Source organism: Arvicanthis niloticus, chromosome 3 (assembly GCF_011762505.2).
Source record: "Arvicanthis niloticus isolate mArvNil1 chromosome 3, mArvNil1.pat.X, whole genome shotgun sequence".
NCBI classification, from domain to species: domain Eukaryota; kingdom Metazoa; phylum Chordata; class Mammalia; order Rodentia; family Muridae; genus Arvicanthis; species Arvicanthis niloticus.
The window spans coordinates 133,528,665-133,552,642 of NC_047660.1; the positions used below are offsets into that span (position 1 = coordinate 133,528,665).

A 23,978-nucleotide genomic window follows, 5' to 3' on the forward strand; every position below is an offset into this window, starting at 1 on the left:
GAGGAGGGGTTGGGAGAGAGAGGGTGCGGAATGCCTGGGTAACGCTTCACGCATGCACATTCATGTGCTAGGGGCATGCTAGAATGTCACCTCAGTGATGGGTGTTTCTCCCAGGTGGCTTAGACCTTGTTCTTCACCTCACTAACCACACTAAAAATCTTAGAGAACACCTCATAGCATTCTGACTCCTGAGCATTCTAGTGTGATCACAAAATAGCTGTTTTCTTGATGAAGTGAGGCTTTGGTCCATGTAACCTCGCACCCTGTTATTTCTGTGAAAAATGTTTCGTAAGTCTCGTATGAAAATGGAGGAATGGTAAAGCTTGATTCAGAAAATGTAAAATAGATCAAAGGGTCCAAAACACAGGGTGAGCTTTTACACCTTGCTCAGTAAATCACCTCAACACCGCCACCGCCACCGCCACCGCCACCGCCACTGCCACTGCCACCGCCACCACTGATGGGTCATGCTTGTCAAGCTTTTCCCACGCACCAGGCAGAATCTGTTTGCATCTGCTAAGATGAAGGCAGTGCTGGGTGAGGAGCCTGGAACTGGAATTTGGCATGTGGTGTTCCACCTGTCATTGCCATTGTTGTCTGTGATCGAGAGAACTAAGCTGTTAGTTCCTCTGTTTGCAAAAAGAGCACTGCTTTCAGTATGCTGGTTACTGTGGGGCCTTTTACACCCTCAAACAAATTCCAGGAAATGGGTTTGTAGTCTTTGGACACCCCCTGTAGCTATTCTATTCCAGTGAGGTTTTTGTTTCATCTATGGAATAGATACATAAAGATATACAGATACAATAAATTAGTATGTAACAAATGTCCCCTCATCACGGTAGTTCCCATGTGAACCCCCAACAACCTCAGGGGCTCTAGCAGAGGCCCTGCTCTCCTTAGACAGGGGAAGAATGAGATTGGCCTGTCAAGTCATTGTAACTCCACAGTGACATGCTCCATCCTCAAGCTTATTCTTTGGTTTCTGTCCAACATTTGCTTTTGGAACTAGGGCATGTGAGCTGAGTAAGATGACTCTGTAATCCAAGCAGTCGGGAGGCTGAGACAGGAAGCTCTCCTGGTGGAGGCCACAGGGCTACATAGAGACTCTGTCACAAAATAAACAAATGGAATTGTGTGATCTGAGGTGGAGGTGGGCCATGGACTAAAAAGGTAGTCAGGGTTGATGGTTGGTCCAGCCTTGGCTCTCAGGCTCCTGAGGGATTGTCCATGAGAGCCAGTATACTGGTGCTGCTCTCTATAGTATGTCTTGGGTATTTATTTAGTCTACCGTTTCCATACAAGTCTTGTCCCTCTGGACTGGACTAGAACTGGCCTACTTTTCTAGAGGCGTTTGTCCAGAGCTCTTACTCTATTTTCTTCTGTTGTATCGGACGTTTTATACATGCTTCGAGACTTAATACTTTGACCAGACCTATGTGTCAGGCACTATTAGCTTAGCACATGAAGAACTTGAGGCTTACAGACAGGTTAATAAGACAGTCACATAGTGACAGGATATGGGTGCAGGTTTTCTTCATCTCTCTCCCCCTCTCCCCTGCTTCTGCAGCACACCATTTTAACTACAGATCTGCGCCAATGGCCAGACTGCAGACTCTTCAACGTGCTTTTCAGTCGAAGACTGCTTTCCTAACACTCAAGAGGCTTTGCGATTTAGTGGGGTGTCGGCTCTTCCGGCACTGGTGCTGCGGAATTCTCCGTCGTGGTGCTGTTCTGTACCCTGGGGTGTTTAGCAGCACCCTGGTCTCCACTCTCTAGAATACGCTGATGCCAGAAGCACATACATGCCCGTACCCTGCAACAGCAGTGTCACAAATGCCTTCAGAGAAGCCAAGGAACAAAGCCATCCCTGACGTCTAGAACTGCACCAGGGTAGAAGTCAGACTCAGTGGCAGGCCAGTATGCTCTGAGGAACAGTTTGCTGACTCCTGTGTGCAGGGCAGAGAGGCAGACTAGGGAGGGAGCTGAAGTGCTTCATAGTGATTTTACTTCTGATTTACTGGCCCACGTCTGAAACACCAGCTTTGTTTATTTTGCTTACTCAGTGGCCTTTAAGGGGAAGTCATCATTTCTCTGCCTCCGGCCCATGGCTCAGCATTCCCTCACACTCGTTGTGAATGAGCATTTGTCATGCTGCTGTCCCCAGACCTGCATAACAGCAGAAAGCTTTATATAGTCTGTCTGGGATGAGTCACAAAATTAATCCAGCAGGCCAGACAGTAATAATCCATCAGTTTAGGTGGTATAAAGGCCCTGATTAGTTCCGGGAGAAGGGTACGGCGTACTAGCCTTTCTGGTTCCATGGTGGTAGTTTGCTGTAGGAAGCATTCTCCTGCTCTCCGTTCTAGGAATAGTGTGAACTATATGAATCACATGTCATAAAGCGTGTGTAATAAACCTAACTACATTTTGTCTTTTTGCAGATGAGCGCAGTATAAACATGAATTTCTCTCTTCTCTGGCGACATTTTTCTTCCCATCTGTGATGCCTCCCTGCTACTGTTCCTTCATATGCTGTATTTCTAGGGAAATGCAAGAAAGAACAGCACATTTGTTATACCCTGTTGATAGCAAGTGGCTTATTTCTCTAATTAGAAACCTGTTACTCTGAAGGACTTCACGCATCTTACTGAAGGTGAACTGGAAAGTCACTTATCCAAGATGGATTTTGTAAACAAAACCCAAGAGATCCACCCAAGCATCAGGACTAGGATGCAAGTGTTTTGGGAAAGGTGAGGAGCACAGTAACGTTATCTGTAATCAGTGCCCAAGTGCTGCACATTATTGGAAAGATACACACTTATGGGGGAGGGACCTCTTGATGTAGGAATAGTTCTGTCCCGGGAGAGACTGGCATGTCCCCTCTCCTTTATGGCTGAAAGTCTTCCACTGTTCTACATATGGCACAGTTTAAAATCAACTTTAGATACAATGATATATCAAACTGTAGTGGACAGCCTTCATCCGAGTGGGAAGAAAATAGTCGTGTTCCTTATTGCAGCTTCTGCATTGGCCATGTTAATCTGAAGGCATGGTTGCTTTCTTCAGGGATTAGTTCTGTTGGTGGCTATGGCTAAACAAAACGAAACACCAAGAGAAGTAAGAACATTTTCATGAGTACTCTCTGTTCAGTCTATACTCCGCCAAGCTACATGGGTTTTGTTGTCTTTCTGGTCATCGGTTGAATAAAATTGTCTCTGCACATCCATTAAGGGGGCCAGCTTTCTTAAGGCAAATTTTTCTTTTAGTTGAAATTACAGATATAGGTAAACTCAGCAGTTTAACTCATGCTTTTTTATTGTGCTGACTTTATCGTTTTTAGCTGGTTGTCTTAATTAGCCACAAACTTGGAAAAAAGCAGTAACTACTTGAATCATTAGGCAAATATGAGTGTCAGATGATTTTAAAGCATTCCCTATAAATGCACTGAAAACCACGGTTACCGATGAATGTGTTTTTCTGACAACTACATTTACAAACGGTTCCATGTGTTTTATCACCCTCTTGAGGGATGATGTTTTATGGCACGTGCTGTTCTTTACTTTCCTCAGTGGTACAGACACAGCCTGATGATTCTGATCTTGGGTTGGTTTTTCTGGGCAGCTTTCACAGACTGCCGTCCACACAGCTGCAGCGAGGGTGCTGTCCCATAATCCTCTGTTTTACTTTGGTGAAGATGAGTCCACCTTGCAACCCAAATGCAAGTGTGTACCACAGTAAGTGTGTACCACAGTAAGTGTGCACCACAGTAAGTGTGCTCCACAGTAAGTGTGCACCACAGTAAGTGTGCTCCACAGTAAGTGTGCACAGTCCTTAGCGCAGCAGGGAAGCAGAGGCCTCCTCTCTTTTCATGTCAAAATGAAATGACCAAGAAACAAAACATTTAAAAAATATTGTTTCTAAATGCTGAGACCTAACCATTGCTTACACTGTTGTCTGTTGAAACAGTTTGTTACGATTTCATTGTTGAACTAGCTCAGACTTTAAGAAATGTTAAAATTATGTTAGTTTCCTATTATTATCTAATATAAAGATATTTAAAATGTCTAGTATTGTGAATTGGTTTAATATATATCTCATTTATGTATCATACTAAGTGCTTTAAAAAAAAAGATTTATTTAGGTATATATTTTATGCACATGGTGTTTTATCTGAATGTATGGATACCAGGAGAGGCCACTGGATCCCATGAGACTACAGTCAAATGGGACCGCAGTCAGAGGCGATTGTGAGCTGCATGTGGACGCTGGGAATTGAACTCAAGGCCTCTGGAAGAAGAGCCAGTGCTCTGATCAGCTGGACCATCTCTGGAGACCTGTATCAGTCCTATTTTAAAGGAAGATTGAGAAGTGTCACCCTTGCTTACTATCCCGCAGCCACAGTAACTATGGCAGTTTAAGGTAGGCCAGTGGGCAGGCACCATAGTGAGGCCACATGTGAGGCAGAGACGTGGGGGTCAGGAGTATCAAGTTCAAGGCCATATGAGATCACAGTGAAGTCTGTGGAAGACACCCACTTACATTCTCAGCTGACTGTTGTAAGAAGTCACGAAGCTTAAGGAAGGTATTTTCGAAGTACAGAGCATATATGTAGCACTTGAGATAAACTGATTTAGGGACTTCCTGAGGTGGCATTACATAAATGCAATCTACTGACTGCCTGAAAACGACTGTGGAATGAAGGCACATCTCAGGAAACAGATCTGTGACATCTGACTGCCCCAGGGGAGCAGACAAAGCTGGAAAGCATTTTGAAAATTCTTTTACCTACTTTTGGAGCTGGGAGGCTGTCCCTCATCTCGAGGGCATTAGTTATCTGAAGGCATCTTTTGTTTAAGATTCATTCATTTATTCCTCAAATATGTTGAGTACCTGCCTTGAACCAGGCACTATTCTAGGTGCTTTGAAGGCAGTAATAAAAGAAATGCCCCGCAGTCACAGACGTAAGAGGTTTACACTAAGACGCTGGGCTGTAAGCTCAACACAGTCACTTTACCCATTAAAGTTTCGTAGAGATGTTGTGAAGCAGAAACAGCCAGAAGGGAGTTGGGAAGACAGGTCAACAGTTTAGAGCCTTGTTGCTCTTGCAGCAGATGCAGGTACAGCAGCCCAGCACCCATAGGATTGGTAGCTCACAACCATTTATAACTCCAGTTGTAGGGGATCTGAGGCCTTCTGACCTCCATGGACACCAGGCACACTCAAATGTACACACACAGACACACACACACACACACACACAAATGCAAAACATTTATACATATAGTCTAATTTTTTAAACTAGTCAAAAGCTACAGATAATGTTATAGAAAAATGTACATAATTTTCAAGAAATAAAATTTAAACCGACTGGAAAGCTGAGGCTACTCAGTACTGTCTAAAGCTTTGACTGTTCAGGGATATTCTAACTTTGGGTTGTGAATATTGTACTCAGACTTTAAAGGGACTATATGAGTTACTGTAGGAAAAATAATCATAATTTATTAAACTTAGAACACAAAGTAAAGCTATCCAAAGGCAGAACAGTCACTGTCTACTATCAGACTTATGAGTTTTGTACTTTATAACGCTGGGGCACTTAATTCCCCACTGTTGGTGTGCTGGCAGCTTTTCTCTGTGTCTTGTCTAGAAATGAAGTCATGATATGAAGTTAGAGTCATGACTGTCTAGCTTCATAGTGGACGTTCTGCTGATCATCTGAAAAGGCAGCAAGAGGCATGGCTAGCCCCATGAGGTCCAGAGTCAGGTCAAACTCTAGAAGAGAAATGAGCTCTTACTGTAACGCCCTCCAGCCCATTGTGTAAGCTTATTTCACATCCTTTAAAAACAACTGCTTTAATGACTAGTAAGTCTAGACCCTTCTAGCCCCAAACACATACACACCTGCTAACTTATGGACTTAGTCCTGTCCATACACAGATAATTCCCTTCTCACAGAAGCACCTAAGTGCCACCCTGTACATCCATGGGTTGTTTCCTTCAACGTCCATGGTTTATGAACGTACCCAGGTTGCTACAAAGATTGACAAAATCAACCTAAACTGCTAAAAGTGCCATAGAAAGAGAACGATCAATATGTTAAGAAATGTAACTTTTCACTCTTGGGGTTATCTATATAGGGCTCTGCACCACTACCAAGGTTTCTTCTGCAGATAAACAAGTGTGCAGTAGGAGCTGACTTACGTTTCAGGACTTAACAATGTAGCAGTCAGGACTGGCCCCAAGACTCACCTGAGAGGCTTTAGCTAGTGGTTGTTAGCTGATGTGAGTAAGTGAGGATGTCAGCTGTGACTGTGTCAGGGTCAGCGAGAGAACGTGGGAGTAAGAGAGTTCCATATTGTGGTCCACCCTTGGGACCCATCTTCACCAATAAAAGCGTGCGTTAAAGAATTTCACATGCCATTTCAAGTTCTAAAAATATCAGTAATAGAGATGGCCTGACACAGCTCCTATAACCAAGCAGGCTTTGTGGACTGTAACTTCCTTACGATGAAGATGGCATTGGTATGGCACGCACAAAACTGCTGTGGAGTTAGAAGCTAACTGTACACCTAAGAGGAAAGGCTTCACCAAGGAACAAGGCTTTTGGGTATTGGAATTGAAAGCATGTAAGGAATTCAGGAGAGTTGCCAGCTAGTGCAACTCAGGCCCCGGTGTGACGGTGTGGTCGTGATCGGACAGAATGAGTTCTCAAGGTAGATTTCAGTGCTCTGTGGAAACGTGTCTTCATTCAAGGATACTTGCCATGGCATGGTGTAAGAGCGTGGTATGAGCTAGAGGACGGAGCTAGTCTGCCCACCACTGACCTTCACAGCTGGGCCCTCAGTTCTCATCTTGGTCCTGTGGTCCGAACTTCCCACGCGATTCTATGTGCCCGGCTCACAGCAGGCTGTGTGTAAACCAGCCACAGACTTTCAACCCCACAGCGCAGAGAAAAATCTTAGTTATTTAAAAAAATTTCTCATAGCTTGTTTTCAATACACATATTTATTATGCTGTAAAAAGCAACACTACCTGATCTCATTTAAAATAAATATTTCCCAATTTCAGAATACTTAACACTTTATAGTTTTAAGGTTTTATTTTGGGAAATGTTGGAAATAAATACATGTAAATACATTCATAGCTGTGGACTCCCCAGCAGGGACTTAAATCAAACATAAGGTTATCGAGTCCCTGACAGACAGCTGGATCAACAGCAAATCCAGCTCTTCAGCTAAAGCGTGTGTAGGCAGCAGTGGGGTGTCGCATATCACCAGACGGGGGTGTTAGAACCAAGACAGCAGAAACAGTGGTAGAAAAAGACCTTCAAAGCAACATGATCATGTAACGGTTCTGCAATACAGAAAAATTACCTAAGATTGTAAAGCCAAAACAAACAGATCTTTGGAGTTTACTGATGGCAGCAGTTAGCAGCTTGTTCACACACTTACAGAGTCCTTGTGATTATCAGCCAGTAGCGAGTGGCCAGATCGAGACCTGGCACAGGAGGAAGAGCATACTCAACCAAGCCACAAAGACTGTACAGAACAGCGCTGAGCTGAGAAAAGATGAAAACATTTGTCTCAAATGATATACAAAGCCATTATTGAAGGGAACCCTCAGAGTCACTGGCAATATTTAAGTCCCATACGGAATCACAAAAAGCCAGCTGCTATTGGGATAGCATTATCTCAGTTGATTCCAATAAAACATGTTCACCCCTTAACTTTGGAGGTTGTCCCTGTACAGGATGTTCTGGGTGCCACCTATCCACCTGTCTTGAGGGGTGTGGAAGAAGAAGCACAGTGACACCCACCATCCTCCCAACAGACTCTGGAACTTAGAAACTCGTTCGTGGTGCCTGTCCCAGTGAAGGAACGTTAGCCATAGCTTCACCAAGGGCGGTGCTGGCCAGGGAGTGGAGGGGCTGTCTGAAGCTGACTTTGACTGAAACAGGATCAAAGCAGCTGGTTACCAGGTGAATAATGTGCCACCAGGCATAAAGCTTGGATACAAACAGTGCAGACAGTGAGGGTCACAGAAGATTCTGTGTTACTGTGGAAACCACTAGTATCTGCGAGGTTGAGAATTTTGTTTATTTCATAAAGCAGTTTCCAAGAAGTCCGTGTGTGTGTGTGTGTGTGTGTGTGTGTGTGTGTGTGTGTGTACATGTGTATGCACATGTGTGCTTCAAAAGTCCTCACTAACATACCCTTAATCTCTCGGAGGTATAATAGGGCACAGTATGTGGGACTCTTAGACAAGAATGTTCTTTGTAAGGTCGCTTTTACTTATTATCCAAGCTAATCATAAATTACCTTTCCAAACCAGAGAAATGGTGGGTCTAAATTTAAAATGAAGTGGTCTTTTCTTAGTGAACAATACAACCCACCAACAGTTAGGCAGAAGAGGAAGAGAAGATACCTGGGCCCGCCACAAAGAAGTGCTATTTTGATGCAGACATGACAGCAGGGTTAAAAGTAAATATTATTTGTAGCTTTTTCTATATGTATCATCATAACTTTGGTAACTGAAAGCTTTTCTGAATTTTTCTTTCTTGTAGAAGCTGAAAAGAACTTATAACCGTGCGGTATCACTGTCTTTACTCTTAAGACATATGATTAATTTAGATGTTGTTAATTTTGGCTCATCTTCCTTAGATAAAGGGCTAAGCTCTATCTCTGATGGGAGAAAGGTGAGGCTTGCTGGCTTGCCTAGGAAACCTCAAAACTGCATAGTAAGCCAGCGCTCTCTTTCCCAGCCGAGGGCCCTGGCTGACAGCTAGGTTAACAGCTACACACCACAGAGAGGCCGGCCCCAGAGCTGTATGGAAAGGAAAAGTTTACAAGTGCTAGAACTATATTCACACATGTGTTTTGGTCACCAAACATATCTTAACAGATTCCCTGATAAAATCTAATCAGAATCAGCATATTCTATGAACAGTTAGTAACTATTTTAATATTTAAAGAGTCACACTGTGACGTGAGGGTGATGGACACTTTAAACACTCAACCATACAAGTGCAATGGTCTCTCACACACTCAAACTAAATCTATGTTTAAAGTCTTAAGGATCTCACTAATTTTGTCTACGGACAGCATCGGCCCTGCGGACAGACTGTACAACAAAGCCCCATCCTAAGTGCATGTGAGAATATCATCACCAGGGCTGGAAAATTTACAAAACACAAACCATGAGGACCACACAGTTCAGCTAGCATTGGGAACTACTCTTTTACACCAAATTGTACAACGCACGAGGTAACTATTGCTCACATTATGAAGGGAGGCTGCTTCATTTCTATTTTTTTCCCAAAGAACTCAGATTTGTCGTGTGCGCACAATGAAGGAAGCTCCGGTAACACTGCAGCGACAGATGTTGTAAATACACATACTACCAGATAGAAATACACATGTTCTCCATAATCATGTTCCACAATCACTAGGTAAGTAAGTGACGGAAGGCTTGGGGTTCAGACCATTATAACAACCCATCGAGATTCTTGTGGACAGTCTGGTTTTCCTTCCCATCATCAGAATCCCCTTGAGGTGTGTACTGAACTTGGTATTCCTGGAGGATTTTAAAAACGTCATGGTGTCCAAAGTGCAGTGCTTCATCCATGGGGGTGTTATTCCACCTGCAGCACAGCAGACAGGATGGTTAGTCAGGGGACTACTCCTGGAAGATGGAGGTCCAGCGCCCCCAGGCTTTTGGTCTGAGCTCCATGGCTGTTCACATTCGTCTATTCTATACGTTAGCACTGTTACAAGTGAGACCCCCCAAGACACACAAACGTTCTTAGAGTTCAGACACTGGTCTGAGACAGACATCCTGATAACGAGGATAATGGAATGTCTTCTATGAAGAGCTTGTATTTCCTCATCCAGGTGCCAAAAGAGGGGCCTTTGGAAGCCAAATAATACTGTTGACCGATATTTAAAAATCAGGTAGTGTGACATCAGCCTAACCTGTCACAGGAAACTTGTGACACTCAGAAGTCACAGCAAACCATAAATCTTCCAGGTTTCCAATAACTTCATGACATTAAATGCACATTAGATGAACAAGATGTGCCCAGAGGAAGTGACCCTTTCATCAGAGCCAGTAGGGAAGGAAGCTGCAGGCTCAGCTGGCCCACTGCCTGATCAGAACTCCTAGTCCACCCTAGTGTGCTGCTGGGGGGTGGCGTGGGGGGGGGGAGCCTCAAGGACAAGCAAAGAGGTGCTGCAGCAATGAGTCAGCCCAGGTCTGTGGAAGGACGTGGCATTGTAAAAGCCCACGCCCCAGTAAAGGCCAGGCTTGCTCTTTAGCTGCTAGTTCCTGCATGGCCAGTGGAGCCTGCCCCCTCAGCCCCTCCTGCTGGCTTCTCTCCCGCCGCCTCCTGGCTCCAGGTCCTGTCCCACCTCCCTGCTTTTGCTTCTTTCCATCAGTCTGTTTCCAGAACCTTTCCTTCATAGGTCACAATGTGAAGCCAAACAGAAAGCGCTTAATTTTACATTTTAAATGTTTCTGGTGGCCCGCTCTTAATTTTTAAAAACAGGTGAGTAAAACTTTACATGTCTCTGTTTCTCAAGAAACAGTTGAATTACTGATCCCCCGCCCCCCAATAGCTTTTCATCAGGGAGTCATGGGCTCTAACAGGATCAAGTATTTATGTCAGCTTTTGGGAAAACTGCCAGGTCATCTTCTTTATGTTTATGTCTATTCCACAACGTAATGGAAAGTCCACCCATAACAAATCCATTGCTTCACTCTTGCTGTTTTATAAAGCAGGTTATACTGACTCTGTATGATGGGGAAAACATGCAGAGTTATTTTGGGAATAGGCGACTACACATCTACCGAGTCATTTAACTATCTTTTGTCTGTAAGAAGAAAACCCTCAACTGCCACATTCTTCAAGGCTAATGGAATTTGTATATAAATATTTCCAACATACATTAAGTAGTGTTCGAATTGAGGTATAGACCCAGGAAGACACTTTTCAGTGTCTCTAGAAACCTTGTGGGCATGATATTGGGCAGACAGGAGGACTGTCAGCCTACCTTGAGATTTTAGAGGACTTCCACATAGCTTATTCCAATCATTCTTTTTTAATAACCATAGGAATGGAGAGAAGAGCCAACATGTTACCACCCTACAAAATTGCTAACAAATTTTAGTTACTGATACTGTAACTTGTCTTTTTTTTTTGGTATGCTGAACTACAATGACGTAGGCCCCTAAAACAAAGGCTTAGTAATCTAGCCAACTAGCTGGAGCCAGTCAGCTTGCTCTCGTGCAGCTCTGAGGTATCATTCCAAACTCTGCGAATCAAACAGCAGTGAGTATGGCTCCACTGCATTCTTCTGAGCCCCTGTCCTCAACTGCTAAACTGATGGCTCAGCCATTCCAAAGACAGGATGCCCAAGTAGTGAGCACAGTGTGAGCACAGTGTGGCATGCTTAGTACTGCCTCAGCCTTGGGCTGGGAAGGGGCCACATGGGCCCAGAGGGAAGTGCAGAGGAGCAGAGTGTTCTAGGTAACCCTCCCCACTGCAGGCACAATACTCTCCCTCATGCAGTGCCTTCAAATCTCTCCTCCAGTGGACTATTTAAAACCCAACTCCCACAAAGCCGCCTAAAACGAACTGCAACAAATCCCAAGCAACGCCGCACACTCAAGACCAGTTTCCTTACAGACTTCCCCACACTTCTGTGTTCCCTGAGAACAGAATTCCCATTTTCTCTTTTCAAGTACGAAGGACTGTCTCCTTCATATTTGCTGATTGGTCGTCAAACGTGAAATTCCTGAACCAGACACTACTCTAGGATACAGAGTTGGATGTCACCCAGACAGCAAAATTCTGCATATTGCCTTTGTAAGATACCATGGATGTCCGCACCACTTGATACTGAAGTCTGTGTATTCGAATTGGGACTTAGCATCAATGGGAAATGGTAACACAGATACTCACCTATCCTTGGGGAAAGGGTTTACTTTGCAAGCTTCCAGCAAAAACTTGACAACTTCAACATGACCTATATTCCCCAAAACACAAAAAATGTATTTTAGTCTCGAGTACCACTTCAGTCTGTCAAAGCTGTAAGTGGTTCATGCATTACCCTCTGCAGCAGCGACATGGAGGGCGGTTCTGGAGTCATAATCCCGCTGCTCCATGTCCATGGCCGACAAAGCAAATCTGAAAATTCATAAACAGCTAATCACTACATGAGATTAACTTGTTCAGTGGCAACATTTACTCCATCAGTTCAATCTAGGCCTGTCATTCAGTTTTTCCTGTGCTACCAGATGGGGGGTAAACGCCTGTGACCACTCCACCTTACTCTGGAGTACGATAAACATCTGTCCCTCCCAGAGCTAAGTTTCATCACGCTATTATTTAAACTATTCTTAAAAAAACTGGCACAGCTGCATTAAAAGGGCAAAAATGCCTACAGCAAAGCTACATGTTTTTAGTTTGACTCCCAGTCTTTAACCCATTTGCCTACAATAAATAGATGAGACATAAATGAATTTCTAGCATGAAAATCAGCTAAGCCGTATCCACTTTAAAGGTCAGTTGCAACTCTGTGAGAGGGAGCTTATGCTCACTCTGGCCTTTCTAATCCTGGTAACATGCACACCGAACACCCTGGCTCCTACCTCATCAGAGATGTTACAATAAACTACTACCCAGTTAGTGGGCTAGTTACCTCAGGGATCTTAGCCAGTCTGAGACACTGGAAGTAGGAGGCAGTCTCAGTGGAAGTAGGGGGTAGTATATAGTTTGGGTAACTTTTATCAGAGGTGTTAGTGAGACCTTAAGACAGCTGCTTGACCAGCTGCCCCTTCAAACACCAAGCCAGTGTATTCACCCTGCCCACATACCTTCGGAGGGCAGACACATCTCCAGTGTACGCAGCAAACAGAAGGTTTATCACTGACTTTACCTGCGGACAAAGAAAAGTCAGACATTTGTGGGAGAAAGCAAACGAGGCCACTGCCATGTAGTTTGCATGAGCTTTGAAGACTTCACCTGGATTGATGAGATGTTATATTAGGCACACATCTAAAAACACACACATGGCCTTAACCAAGACTGATAGAAAATTAAGCAGTAAGATACACATGGAAGAGACTAGACTATTAACCCAGAGTGGGAGCTCAGAACACTGCCGTCTGAAGTGAAGAAAACTGGAAGGTCTTTAAAAACCTCATGGAGTTTGTCTCACTACATTAAACAAGTCTACCTGGGTGAAAGTCATGTCACATACTAGAACTAACTCGGGCCACATGAACGCCTCATCCCTGCCAGCGTCATCGTCCCCACTAGTTACTGACGACCCTGTGCATCACCGTAAACTTAAGAACAAAGCTGCTCTTCATTGGGGAATCTTGACTACTGCCCGGGTGACTGGTGTAAACTGGGGATGCTCAGAACATATGACACTGCATAAAGGGTAAGTCCCTGCTATAGTGTGCTCCAAGGCTTCAGGTGCGTCTACTCTTGATAGTTACCTGCTTATTTTATAGTTAGGTGGAAAAGGCTTAGTTATTCTAAGATACTCAGTTATTCTAAGATGGCTGTTTATTGAAAGCCCAGACAGTACTAATTATAGGCTGCCAAGTTTACATGCTGTACTGTCAACGTTCATTCTGATGACTCAGTGGGACTCAGTGGTAGACACATTGGTCTAACTGGGACACAGGATCACCCAGCTCTCCACGAACAAAGCCACAGTTCTGGGGCTGCTTCCCTCTAGACATGAAACCTGACACTGCCTTCACGTTACGGCTCCTCATTCCACAACCTGTGAAACTTTAAGGCTGACTGCGGAATACTGCTCAACATCTCCGACTTAGCACTGAAAGTGCATCTTAGAAACTAGCCCAGAAGATTCTCCATGAAAAGGACCCTATGGTTAGATATGTTCTTAAAATATTAAATTCCCCTATTGGAGATTCCCAGTCATATGGGCATCTGTGGAGGGCTGAAGTGTAGGAGCCTGTCTAGCTATGAGAGTGGTACATCCCTAAACGCCCCGTCCAGCCCACTCCCTGCTCCTGCCAGTCTCTGTGCCTACGCTGCTTCAGAGATGTGGGAGGAGGGTGGGCTTTTACTTTGAAGACTCTAAAAGCATGAGAACATCACTCCTCCATTTCTAGTGGTTTGACTTCAGGCAAGGGTGATAAAAACGGGTTCAGTTAGTCTCGGTGACTTTGAGCCACCATTCATGAATGCAGTACCTCATGTGTCCAGAAGAGGGCATTGGATTCACTGGGATGGGGTTAGAAACAGTTGTGAATCACCCACAAGGGCGCTGAGAATTGGGTCTTGTGCAAGAGCAGAAGTGCTCTTCATGGAGTAGCCATCTCTCCAGCCCAGGACCAGTTTTAATCCCCATATCCCCTGTATTACCAGTCATAGGAGACTGATTGATCACCTGCTAGAAATCACTAACTTCCCACTGTCTGCCACAGATTCTCTTCCCCATTAGTTCCCTTTATGGTTTCTGCAGGCAAAGTCCAGGCCCCTGGAGACACTGATTAAAACTGCACGGAGCATATAAAACCCATCTTCACAACTCCCCATACTCTTAAGCAAAATACCATCCCCTCCTCCTCTTCCTTCCGTCCCTGCCTCAGACCACAGTCTCATTCCTGAGTCCTTCCTTCAGCACGGATGCAGGCAATCTTCTAGCCTTGCTGCTAGGGTCTTTGCTTCTAGCATCTTCTACATTCCTCTCCTTCACTTTTGTCTGCTGTAATACACAGAAAAACCCACTCATTCAGTATTTTACTCTAAAGTTTTCTCCTTTTAGGAGGTACTTTCTGGATGTGCCTTTTATTTCCCTGAGAATTACCTCCACATCCTGCTAATGATAACTCTCCAGGCTCCACTGCCTTTCTAAGCCAGCTCCTCATTTCTGGTGGCCTCCCATGACTTCTCCCACAACACTGCAGCACCCTGAACACCTGTTGACTGCTAGGCACACTCTCCATGGCCTTGTGGTACTCCAAAGGCTGTCACCAGCCTCACTTTTAGCACAGCATCCCTCATAGGGTTCATAGATTCTTCCAGGGAGGATGTCTTCCCACTCTAGACCTTTAAACACCCAAGGTCTCTTCCTGCTTTGCACCTCTATTGATTCCAGCAGACTGCCCAGCTGACATTCCACACTGGAGACACGACTTAGGTCCAAATGGGTGTGGGTTTGTGCTGCCTTTCTCTCCTCCAGGCTCTCCTGGTTTGTGAGCTACAATTCAGCACTCGTTCATTCTGAACCCCAGAGGTCAGAGTTGCTGTGTTTGCTTGTTGATTCCACCCCAGGGATGGCTGGCTGAAACCCAGGAGGGTACCTAGCAGCTGCCCCTCCCACCTAAGTGTTCTACATGGTGTACCTGCTGAGGGAGAGGCCTCTGGTAACCCACATCTAGCACATGCAGTTAGTCCCCCAAAGCACTTACAAAGCCACCACTTTTGATGTCACTACTGCTGTAGCTTATCTAGGTCACAGCCTTAGCTCACAGTGGAGGACTGTGACAGCCTATTTAACTCTAATGCCACAGGAAACTGACATGGCAGGATATTCTCTAGTACCTTCCACCATACCGAGAGAATTCAGCTGTCCACGCCATGCAGAACACAAACGTTCTAATCCTTGGTCACTCTGCATTCCCTATCGACTCTTACCCCACCAAGCAGCCTTTGCTCACTTTGCATTCAAAGCATCCACTTCTCCCAGGGACACTTCCCCCAGTGAGGCAACTCCTTCACCTTACCAGGCCAACTGCTACAGGCGCAGACACTGCTTTTTCTTCACTCCTTATCTTACTTTGACTCTTCTTCTTAGGGAAACTATTATCTGGCCCCCAGCTTATTTATCACCATCTTTGTCCCATTAAATATAAGCTCCATGAGCAGAAATCTTGGGGTTCTTTCCTGACTAACCTGCGGCCACTGTGTATCTGTTACATTAATATTGAAGAAGTGAGCATTTTCTCACACAGAATCAAGCATTCAGTGCTACCACTGCCTTGGGTTTTTGCCCAGCATTTAGGGTTCTTTGGTCTTGCTAATCTGTTTTTCTCTCCTGATTTTGACACAAGAGAGCTGGTCTCACTCACTAAGCCCTTGTTTCTGTGCCTGCTTGTCTAGGCGTCTCTATTCTCATTAACCCATTCAGACTCCTACCTGCCCTGCCACAGCATGTACCAGGAGCCATCATTAGATGCCTTTCTCTACAACTTGAATACAAAGGCTGCTCCTCAGCTCAGCCACAGTGCATGGATTTGTCAATGTATGGCCCCTCTATCAAGTTCTCAATGAGATGTCCTAGGTACCCCTCTGTGAACACTAATACAGTATTTGGCTGGAAGTAATCTATATATGCCTCCTTATGACACCGCCACATATATTCACTTCGTATCTTACCTTCCCCCATCACAGAAGAAAGCTACAGATTCTGATGTGCACATAGCCATACACCATATACCCTTAGTCCTAAAATGTTAACTTTTTCTAAGCAGTCAAAATCCTTATCTGTTTAAGTTACCATATACATGAACTACCAGCCTCTGTTCTGGGTTATGCTTGCTTTTTTTCAGTGCTGAGGACTGAACTTAGGGCCTTAAACATTTGAGGAAAATGTTCTTCCAGGCTTTGCCTTTTAAAATTCCAAATTTAGACCACACATCTTTGAGGACAGTTTGTGTTCCTTGCTCAGTCACTTAATCATTGACAAAAGAATCTTACGACAGAACTGGCCTATTTAACTCTTACTAACAATCCTCAAAGCATGTTTCAGTTCGGAGATAAAAACACACTGAAATTAAATGAAAAAAGCAATGCGTTCAACAGCTAGCTTTGTGATAAGTAGGAGGGACATTAACTTAACTAAAATTACTAAAGAGAACTAGCCATCCAAGTTTATTATTATTCTCATCGAAAACAAAAGGCTTGAATTTGGTTCAAACTAGTAGAAAAAAATTTAATCACAAAGTGTCTCTCCAAGACGGAAGGCACCAGAAGGTATCAAATACCTGGGTACCACTTAACAGTGCATCACAGATTCCTCTTTATTTCAGACACACTTTCCCTGTTTAAAGCCCTGGCTGGCTTTGAATTCAGAGCCTCCCACTCAGCCTGTAGAGTCCTGGGTTACATGGATGTGCCGTCCACATCCTATGCCACCTACGTTTTAGTTTATATAAATTAAGTAACGAGCCTTAGGCATCAAGAAATAAAATGAACAACTTTAAAGGAGGAGTATCCCATTTACTGAGGGGTAGCATTTCCTGTTCTGTTCAGTGAACTGACATGTCCCCTAGAACATGGTAATGTCGATGAAGGAACGGGACACAGCTCCATGCACTGTCGGGTCAACCTTGCAAAGGATGTGGGCCTGCTAATAGTTACAGAGGCTCTTTCAGAACTCTCCTCTTGACACCAGAAGTCCAGAAACCAGTGAGTTAACAGTAACTGCCAGAGGTATCAAACCTGCTGATTCCTTAGAAACACAGAAACAGAGCCCAAACGCGGCAGGGACGGGAGCTCTGTAATCAAGGGCTCTGATCTTTTATACCTTCCTACAGTGAAAAACTCCGTTGGGGCATGTATCCATAAAAACTTTATAGATAAAAAGCTGAGAGTCCCCTTGTCTTACATGTTTTCTAGTACAATGTTTTCCTTATCAAATCATGTCAGAACTTGCCAGAACCAGAGGCTATTATCTTAGTTTATTTGTACAAAGTCATGACAGCCGTAGGACAAAAATGTTATAGTTCACTTGAGTTCACCTGGCTTGGCATGCCAAAATCTTACTCTTTCTGCAATAGCTAGAAGTGTATTCTGTGTATATTAAGCTTATTATTCTAAAATATGATAGAAATATAATATCATGACATCTTCAACCTCTTATTTTGAACTTTACAAGCTCAACTGTGACTTGTTTCTGAGATACCCTGCTAGATACACCTATAAGTATGAATCATGTTGAGTTTGAGAAATTCAACATTTTTGAGTCTTTGACAGGCCAGATATAAAATATGTAGATGTCTATGTTCTATTTATCAATTTGCTGCTGAGATAAAGAGCCTTGGTTACGGTTGCATGACACAATTAGTGACCAGGCACAGAACTAGGGTATCTGCATTCTCAGTCTGTACTTAACCACAGTGATTCTAGGCCTTGAAAGACTTTCATAACCGAAGGTGAGAAAGACACTGAACAACTGAGTTGTAATTCCTAAGGGAACTTTGCTAAATCCTGGGAGGGAAGATGGGAGATTTGGAGGGGGACTGGGTCACTGGTTTCACTTTTATTCCAACTGTGTTTGCAAACTGGGTCCTGAGATTTCTTTTCCTTAGTTTGTCTCCACACTAAGACTTCCTCAGCTGTATTACAGTGGTTTTAATTTAAAACTTAAGTAGGTAACTGAAAAGTTGTCCTGTCTGCCCAGCCCGCTCTCCGTTTCTGCTCCCTGCAGTATCGGTTGCATGGAATGGATACTTCACCTGTTAAATAAACCATCATGACTGCAGATCCTGTTTTGTTTTAGAAGTCTCACTCAGCGTCTCTCAGTAACGTGTAATCTAAGAAGCCTCACTTATGACTAGCAGCTAAAACAAAATATTGAGATTATGTCATTACAAAAGCAAGCAACAACAAAACAAACAGAACACCAACCAACCAAAGAAACAAAGCACACCCTTCCTAGCCATAGCTAAATCAATGACTTTGAGTATTAAATGAAAATAAGTCCTCAGACTTATCAAAACCTTTCTTCCTTCCAGGTTAAAACATGCACCCACCACTCTAATGTGACTAAAGGAACACTTTCAAGGTGACAATATATGGAAACCAAATGCCTTGCCATCAAAGGTAAAAAATACACGTGTGGAGGGTCATGAGCAGACATTTGTCCTTTATCTAAGAGCCACGTGACTATCAGCAGGGATGCAGAGCACAGTTTTATAGCACTGAATGGGTGAGCAGGCTGAGTGAAAGGCCACCTGCTCATAAGCTTTCCAGTGATTTACTCGACAAAGCTATTCAAGTGCTATATATAGACAGAACTAATGCAAACTCATCTGATTGGTCAGGTCAGAGGATTAGAAACAATCCTTCATGGGGTAACGGGAGCAACTTCATTCGTACGTTTCCCCTGCCGTAAACACAGCAAGTTCTTGGTAATCTCAACAGAGATACCAAATAGTCAACTTTCCTCTAATACCAAGTTCCTGCTCTATGGGAATTTCACTTTAAAAATTACAAGGTGAAAACTGGCACCTCTCAAGGGTATTCTATTCTTCATTTAGCTCAAAAATAAACTCTGTTAAGCAAGCCAGTTAATATTTCTTAGGAATATATCATCTAAGAAGTTTTGTTAAAATGACTACTCATTCAACAAAAAAAAAAAAAAAAAAAAGAAAGAAAAAAAATAAGATTATGTCTTTTTTTTAAAGGGAGCACCTCCTCCCCTTGGCTGAATTAAAGATTTTAAGTATTCCTTCTGACAGCTAGGCATATAAGTGACAAGCTGGGTATCAGAGCTGGTAAGTAGCCCACAGGAGTCTGCCTAATGCCAGGGACCTCTATCAGGCCAAGAGATCTAATAAAAAAATCATAATACCAAGATGAAAACATGCTGTGATAGCAGGTCAGAGATCCTAATATTTTTAGTGTCATTTTTCTAATGATGTAAATAAGGGAAGAGTTCAGTTTGATACAGCAAAACCGAAACCAAATGGGGGAGATGTAAAGAATGTATCTTTGTTCTTTGCTTTAATTCTCTAAAAAGTGAAATGTGAGTTCTGGGTTAATATAAGAACCACTAGCAACAATCAGCTTGTCTCAGTGGATCTCATGTCCCTGCCAATGCCATGGGCTGGCCTGGAAGACTCACATTACAGTGGCAAGTTCTTCTACATGTTTAGAAAGCTTCTGGATAAATAGATGTTTTACTACCTTCAAAAATAAGATTTAGATATGATATCTGTGCACACATACATCGTCAAACATCTGTCATAGGCATCATTATCACCTGGCAACTATCCTTATTTTAGCATTTACAATGTTTTATCCTGCCGCAGGCTTCTGAGTGCTGGGGCTACAGAACTGCACCACGTCCTGCTTAGCATCTGCATTCTTCTAACAGTATTTTTATTCTGAAAGTAAAGAGGTCAGCCATGGCACAGAATCTACTCTGTATACATAGTCCGCTTGTGAGAACATAACGCATCTGTGCAAAGTTCAAGAAGCACATTCTCAGCAGGGCAAGCAGGGGAACAATCTAAAAGCGCCTCAAGCATGCCTTCGGTGTGGACTCGCAAGTAGCTTCCAAAGCCTGCTAGAAAACACTGTAAAAACCTTTTGCTTTCCAATCTTCTGAATGCAAACTCAATGTACAGTCCCATATAGTGAGCATGGCAGACTGTCATGCTCCTGCCTCTCCTCAGTAAGAACACCTCTATATTCTAAAATCTTGAAGCTTACTTCCAAGCTCATTATTTATTCTCAACAGAAAGCAACCTCTTTTCTCCAGAAAAAAAAAAGGCTAACATATTTCTAGACCCAACAATATCTACAAATCTGCCACTGTCTATTTTATTGGAGGTGCTTTCCCCAATCAAGGCTAACCTTCCACTTACCTGAGAGCACCAACTCTTTCCAGAAACCCTATATTGATTACTGCCTCTCTAGGGTCTACTCCAACCTCCAATTCTTGATAGGATAATCTTTATCAGCAAGGAAGAGTTCTGGGACCTTTACATTTCAAAGCAACTACCAATTCTTTAAAAAATCAGAGGGAGGGCTAGGTTACCCAGCAGCAATAAAATGTCCATATCTCTTTTTAAGTCTTAGCATTTTAAGTCAAATGGTATCTCAACGCAGTGTGGGGTAGGGGGCGCAGACACATGAACACAAAACTTCATCTTAGTTCTCCATTGAGTTCAATATTCCCAACTGCCAGAAACGCTTTTCTAGACTTCTGACAGTCCCTGGGTCTTCTCCACTGGCTACTTTTTCCAAGTGAAGGTCCGTTCTGCTCTATCCTACCTAGATGTTTCCTGAGGGCTCAGCCTGAGGTCTGCTTTGCCTCTCACTTGCCGTTGTCTCCTGGGACAGTGACTTCAGACCCCTCCTACCGTCCTAAGTGTTCTCATGATCACAAAGCTGAACCCCAGCATACACATCCCTACAGCTCACAACCTGCTCCCTGCAGATTAGTGTCCACGTGCAGTAATAATGTTAGGGGCAGCAATGTGCTCAAATAAAAATACATCCTTAGATGTATTCCTGTCATCAGAGTGAACAGTGCCAAGTGGGCTTCTGAGAAAGCTTCTCCGGACTGAAGGAGCCGCTTTTCTCCCTTCCTCTCCTTAGCTGTTCAGCAAAGGTCAATGCAGCTCAGGCAGAGAAGCCTGCTTCCAAGTGTAAGGTGGCAGGCATGAGATCCAAAGGCTGGCTGAGTTCATTCACCTTGCTGTGAGTACTAGCCCTGGAAAGACCACGTCTACCCTGGGGTTTATAAAACAACCCTTGCTACCTACAGATACTTAACTCTTTTAAGAGCTCAAGATGATCTACTTTCTAGCCCCTCTCCCAAGATGTGCTTCTGTGGTGTTTTTGCGAAGGGCGGCAGCTTTAGTCCTATTGCTCGTCCTAACCATGGCCATGACCTTGATGTCACATTCGTCTCATCCACTAGATGCTAAACTTATCGTAGCACCTATCTCAAGTACACTATCTGAATTTTAAATTCTCCCCCTAGTATGTCTTCCAGTGTTTAAAAACTGAACCATGTCATTATTAAAAGCTGTCAAGGTTCACACTGCAGTTTGAACAACATGTAAGTCTTAAGTGGCATGTAAGACCCTGTGTAAACGTTTCCCAAACTCTCCTGAGAAATACCTGTGACAGAGGGTCTCGAGTTTCATTCTTTACTGCAGCCCTGTTTAGAGTAGGCCTACCTAGGTCCTTACTGATAGACGAGTAAGGAAGATACAGGGTGCACATACTGCAGAGTATTCGTGTCATCATAAGACCACAGCTTTGGTGAGAAAATGGCTGAAATTGTACATCACATGTAAAATAAGCCAGACACGTGCTTGTTGGTTTTTCCATACTAGATCAATCATAGATAAGACATAATAAATACTGGGCACTGGATCGATGGCTTAAGGGTTAGTTAAGAGTATGTCTTGTTCTTGCATAGGTTACGGGTTTGATAACCAGCACCAACATGGTGGCTCACAACTCTGCCTATTGTGGTTCGAGGAGATCCAATGCCCTCTTGTAGCTTCTCAAGCATCAGGCCCACATGTGGTGCAGACATACATGCAACAAAACACATATATTTAAAAAAAAAACTAAATGTTTTTGAAATAAAAAAAGACATATTGGCTCAATGAATCAGTAAATGGGTAATAACACAAGAATAATGCCAAGGTTAATTTATATAGTCTGAAATTACTCTATCAAATTAAAATAGCTAAATAGATTTAATTAAATACATGCTATTTAAATAAATAAAAACTAGTGAAATGCTAAAAGTAATAATAACCCTTTCTCATCTTAGTTCTTACATGACAGAAAAAGTTTTAACACAACTTAAAAGGTTATACGTTTTTATTATAGGGAAATGTAATTTTGGACATCGGCAGTGAAAAAAATATATGGATTATGTATGTTTGTATGTACATGAGCATATATGTGCAGCACCAGAAGTTAAGAGGAGAAAATATAAATGAAAATAAAATTCCTGTTACTGATAAAGGATTAAGAACCTTCTGGAAGCTATATAAAATACAAACCAAGAACACTGAATTGGAAACCTAGAACCCACAGTTCTTTACTCACACAAACAGGATTCCTAAGAGGAGTGAACTACTTAACTACTCTTGAACTCACTCTACCTACATCTATGTATGTACCTATGTATGTATGTATGTATGTATGTATGTATCCATCCATCCATCCATCCATCCATCCATCCATCCATCCATCCTCAAAATCAACACCAGACCTTCTGAGGACTAATCCCAGGGAAATTAGCACATATCAGCACACCTAAGACTCTTGTGATGGAGGTCTTTGGCACAGCAAATAAACATGGTTAAGACATTTTCTCCCTTTTAAACTGTGTCAACTTTTGGTCCACACGGTAATTTCAAACTTGTAATTAAGACTATGTATGAGGCTGGAATAAAGGCTTAGAGGTTAAGTGAGTAGGTGGAGTCCATCCTTCAGCATCTAAACCCGATGGCTCACTACTGCTGTAACTCCAGCTCCAGGGAAACTGGACACCACTGCACTCCTATATTCACATGTACATATCCCACCCCAACATTATTAAAAGCAAAACAAACAACTATAAATGGAAAATAAAAGAAATATTGTATCTCTTAATGAAGCCAGCTTTACTCAGACTGGTAAGAAAACTTTAGTCACAGAACTAGTGAAACACTATGTTTCAAACACATTAAAATAGTGGTTGTGGAGCAGAATGAAACATAAATGGATTTCTCTTTAAAAGAAACTGTGCCTGTGGTAGACCATATAGGACAGCCCACACAAATACCGACACTAAAACGCCTGCCGAGCACCTGCAAAGTCTGGTGACGAAGATGCAACTGGTGCTGACAAAACTGCAGAGCACCCAGAGCACCCAACACAAGGGAACTGCACACAGTGGAGGGTTACATCTCAGCCCCGATAGTCATCTCAGACAGTATTTATTTAGTTCGAACTCCTGATGCATATCCTAAATATGTAAAACAAAGCTATACAGTGCTGAATAAAAGTTTGGGTTATATATTTCATGTATGTTTTCTTAAAAGGCAAACAAACAAAAAAATCCCAAAGCAAAAGGAAATGACAGACACAACATCACTAAACAGAAGTAGAAAGAGCCTATGACAACATTAACTTAGAAATGAAAATCCCTTCAGGGGTAGTCATGATAAAAATTTAGAATGTCTCCTATTCTC

General features: G+C 43.1%; 2 protein-coding genes across 4 annotated transcripts in view; one reads left to right on the forward strand and one right to left on the reverse strand.

Moving 5' to 3' along the window:
- The window catches only part of Stat1 (signal transducer and activator of transcription 1), a 41,496-nt gene extending 37,432 nt beyond the window's left edge, over window positions 1–4,064 (forward strand). Inside the window, exon 25 of one of the 2 annotated variants that reach the window (XM_034497646.1) lies at window positions 2,442–4,064. In XM_034497646.1, coding sequence (XP_034353537.1) covers window positions 2,442–2,456 — 15 coding nt within the window. In that variant the 3' untranslated portion in view covers window positions 2,457–4,064. The remainder of the gene's footprint in view (window positions 1–2,441) is intronic. The other variant, XM_034497647.2, reaches the window with a different exon arrangement.
- Window positions 4,065–6,985: 2,921 nt separating this feature from the next.
- Window positions 6,986–23,978, reverse strand: part of Gls (glutaminase) — a 68,092-nt gene continuing 51,099 nt past the window's right edge. Inside the window, exons 15-18 of one of the 2 annotated variants that reach the window (XM_034498589.1) lie at window positions 12,873–12,934; window positions 12,107–12,183; window positions 11,959–12,022; window positions 6,986–9,639 (exon numbers count right to left, since the gene is read on the reverse strand). In XM_034498589.1, the coding sequence (XP_034354480.1) occupies window positions 9,483–9,639; window positions 11,959–12,022; window positions 12,107–12,183; window positions 12,873–12,934 (360 nt within the window). In that variant the 3' untranslated portion in view covers window positions 6,986–9,482. The remainder of the gene's footprint in view (window positions 9,640–11,958; window positions 12,023–12,106; window positions 12,184–12,872; window positions 12,935–23,978) is intronic. The other variant, XM_076931928.1, reaches the window with a different exon arrangement.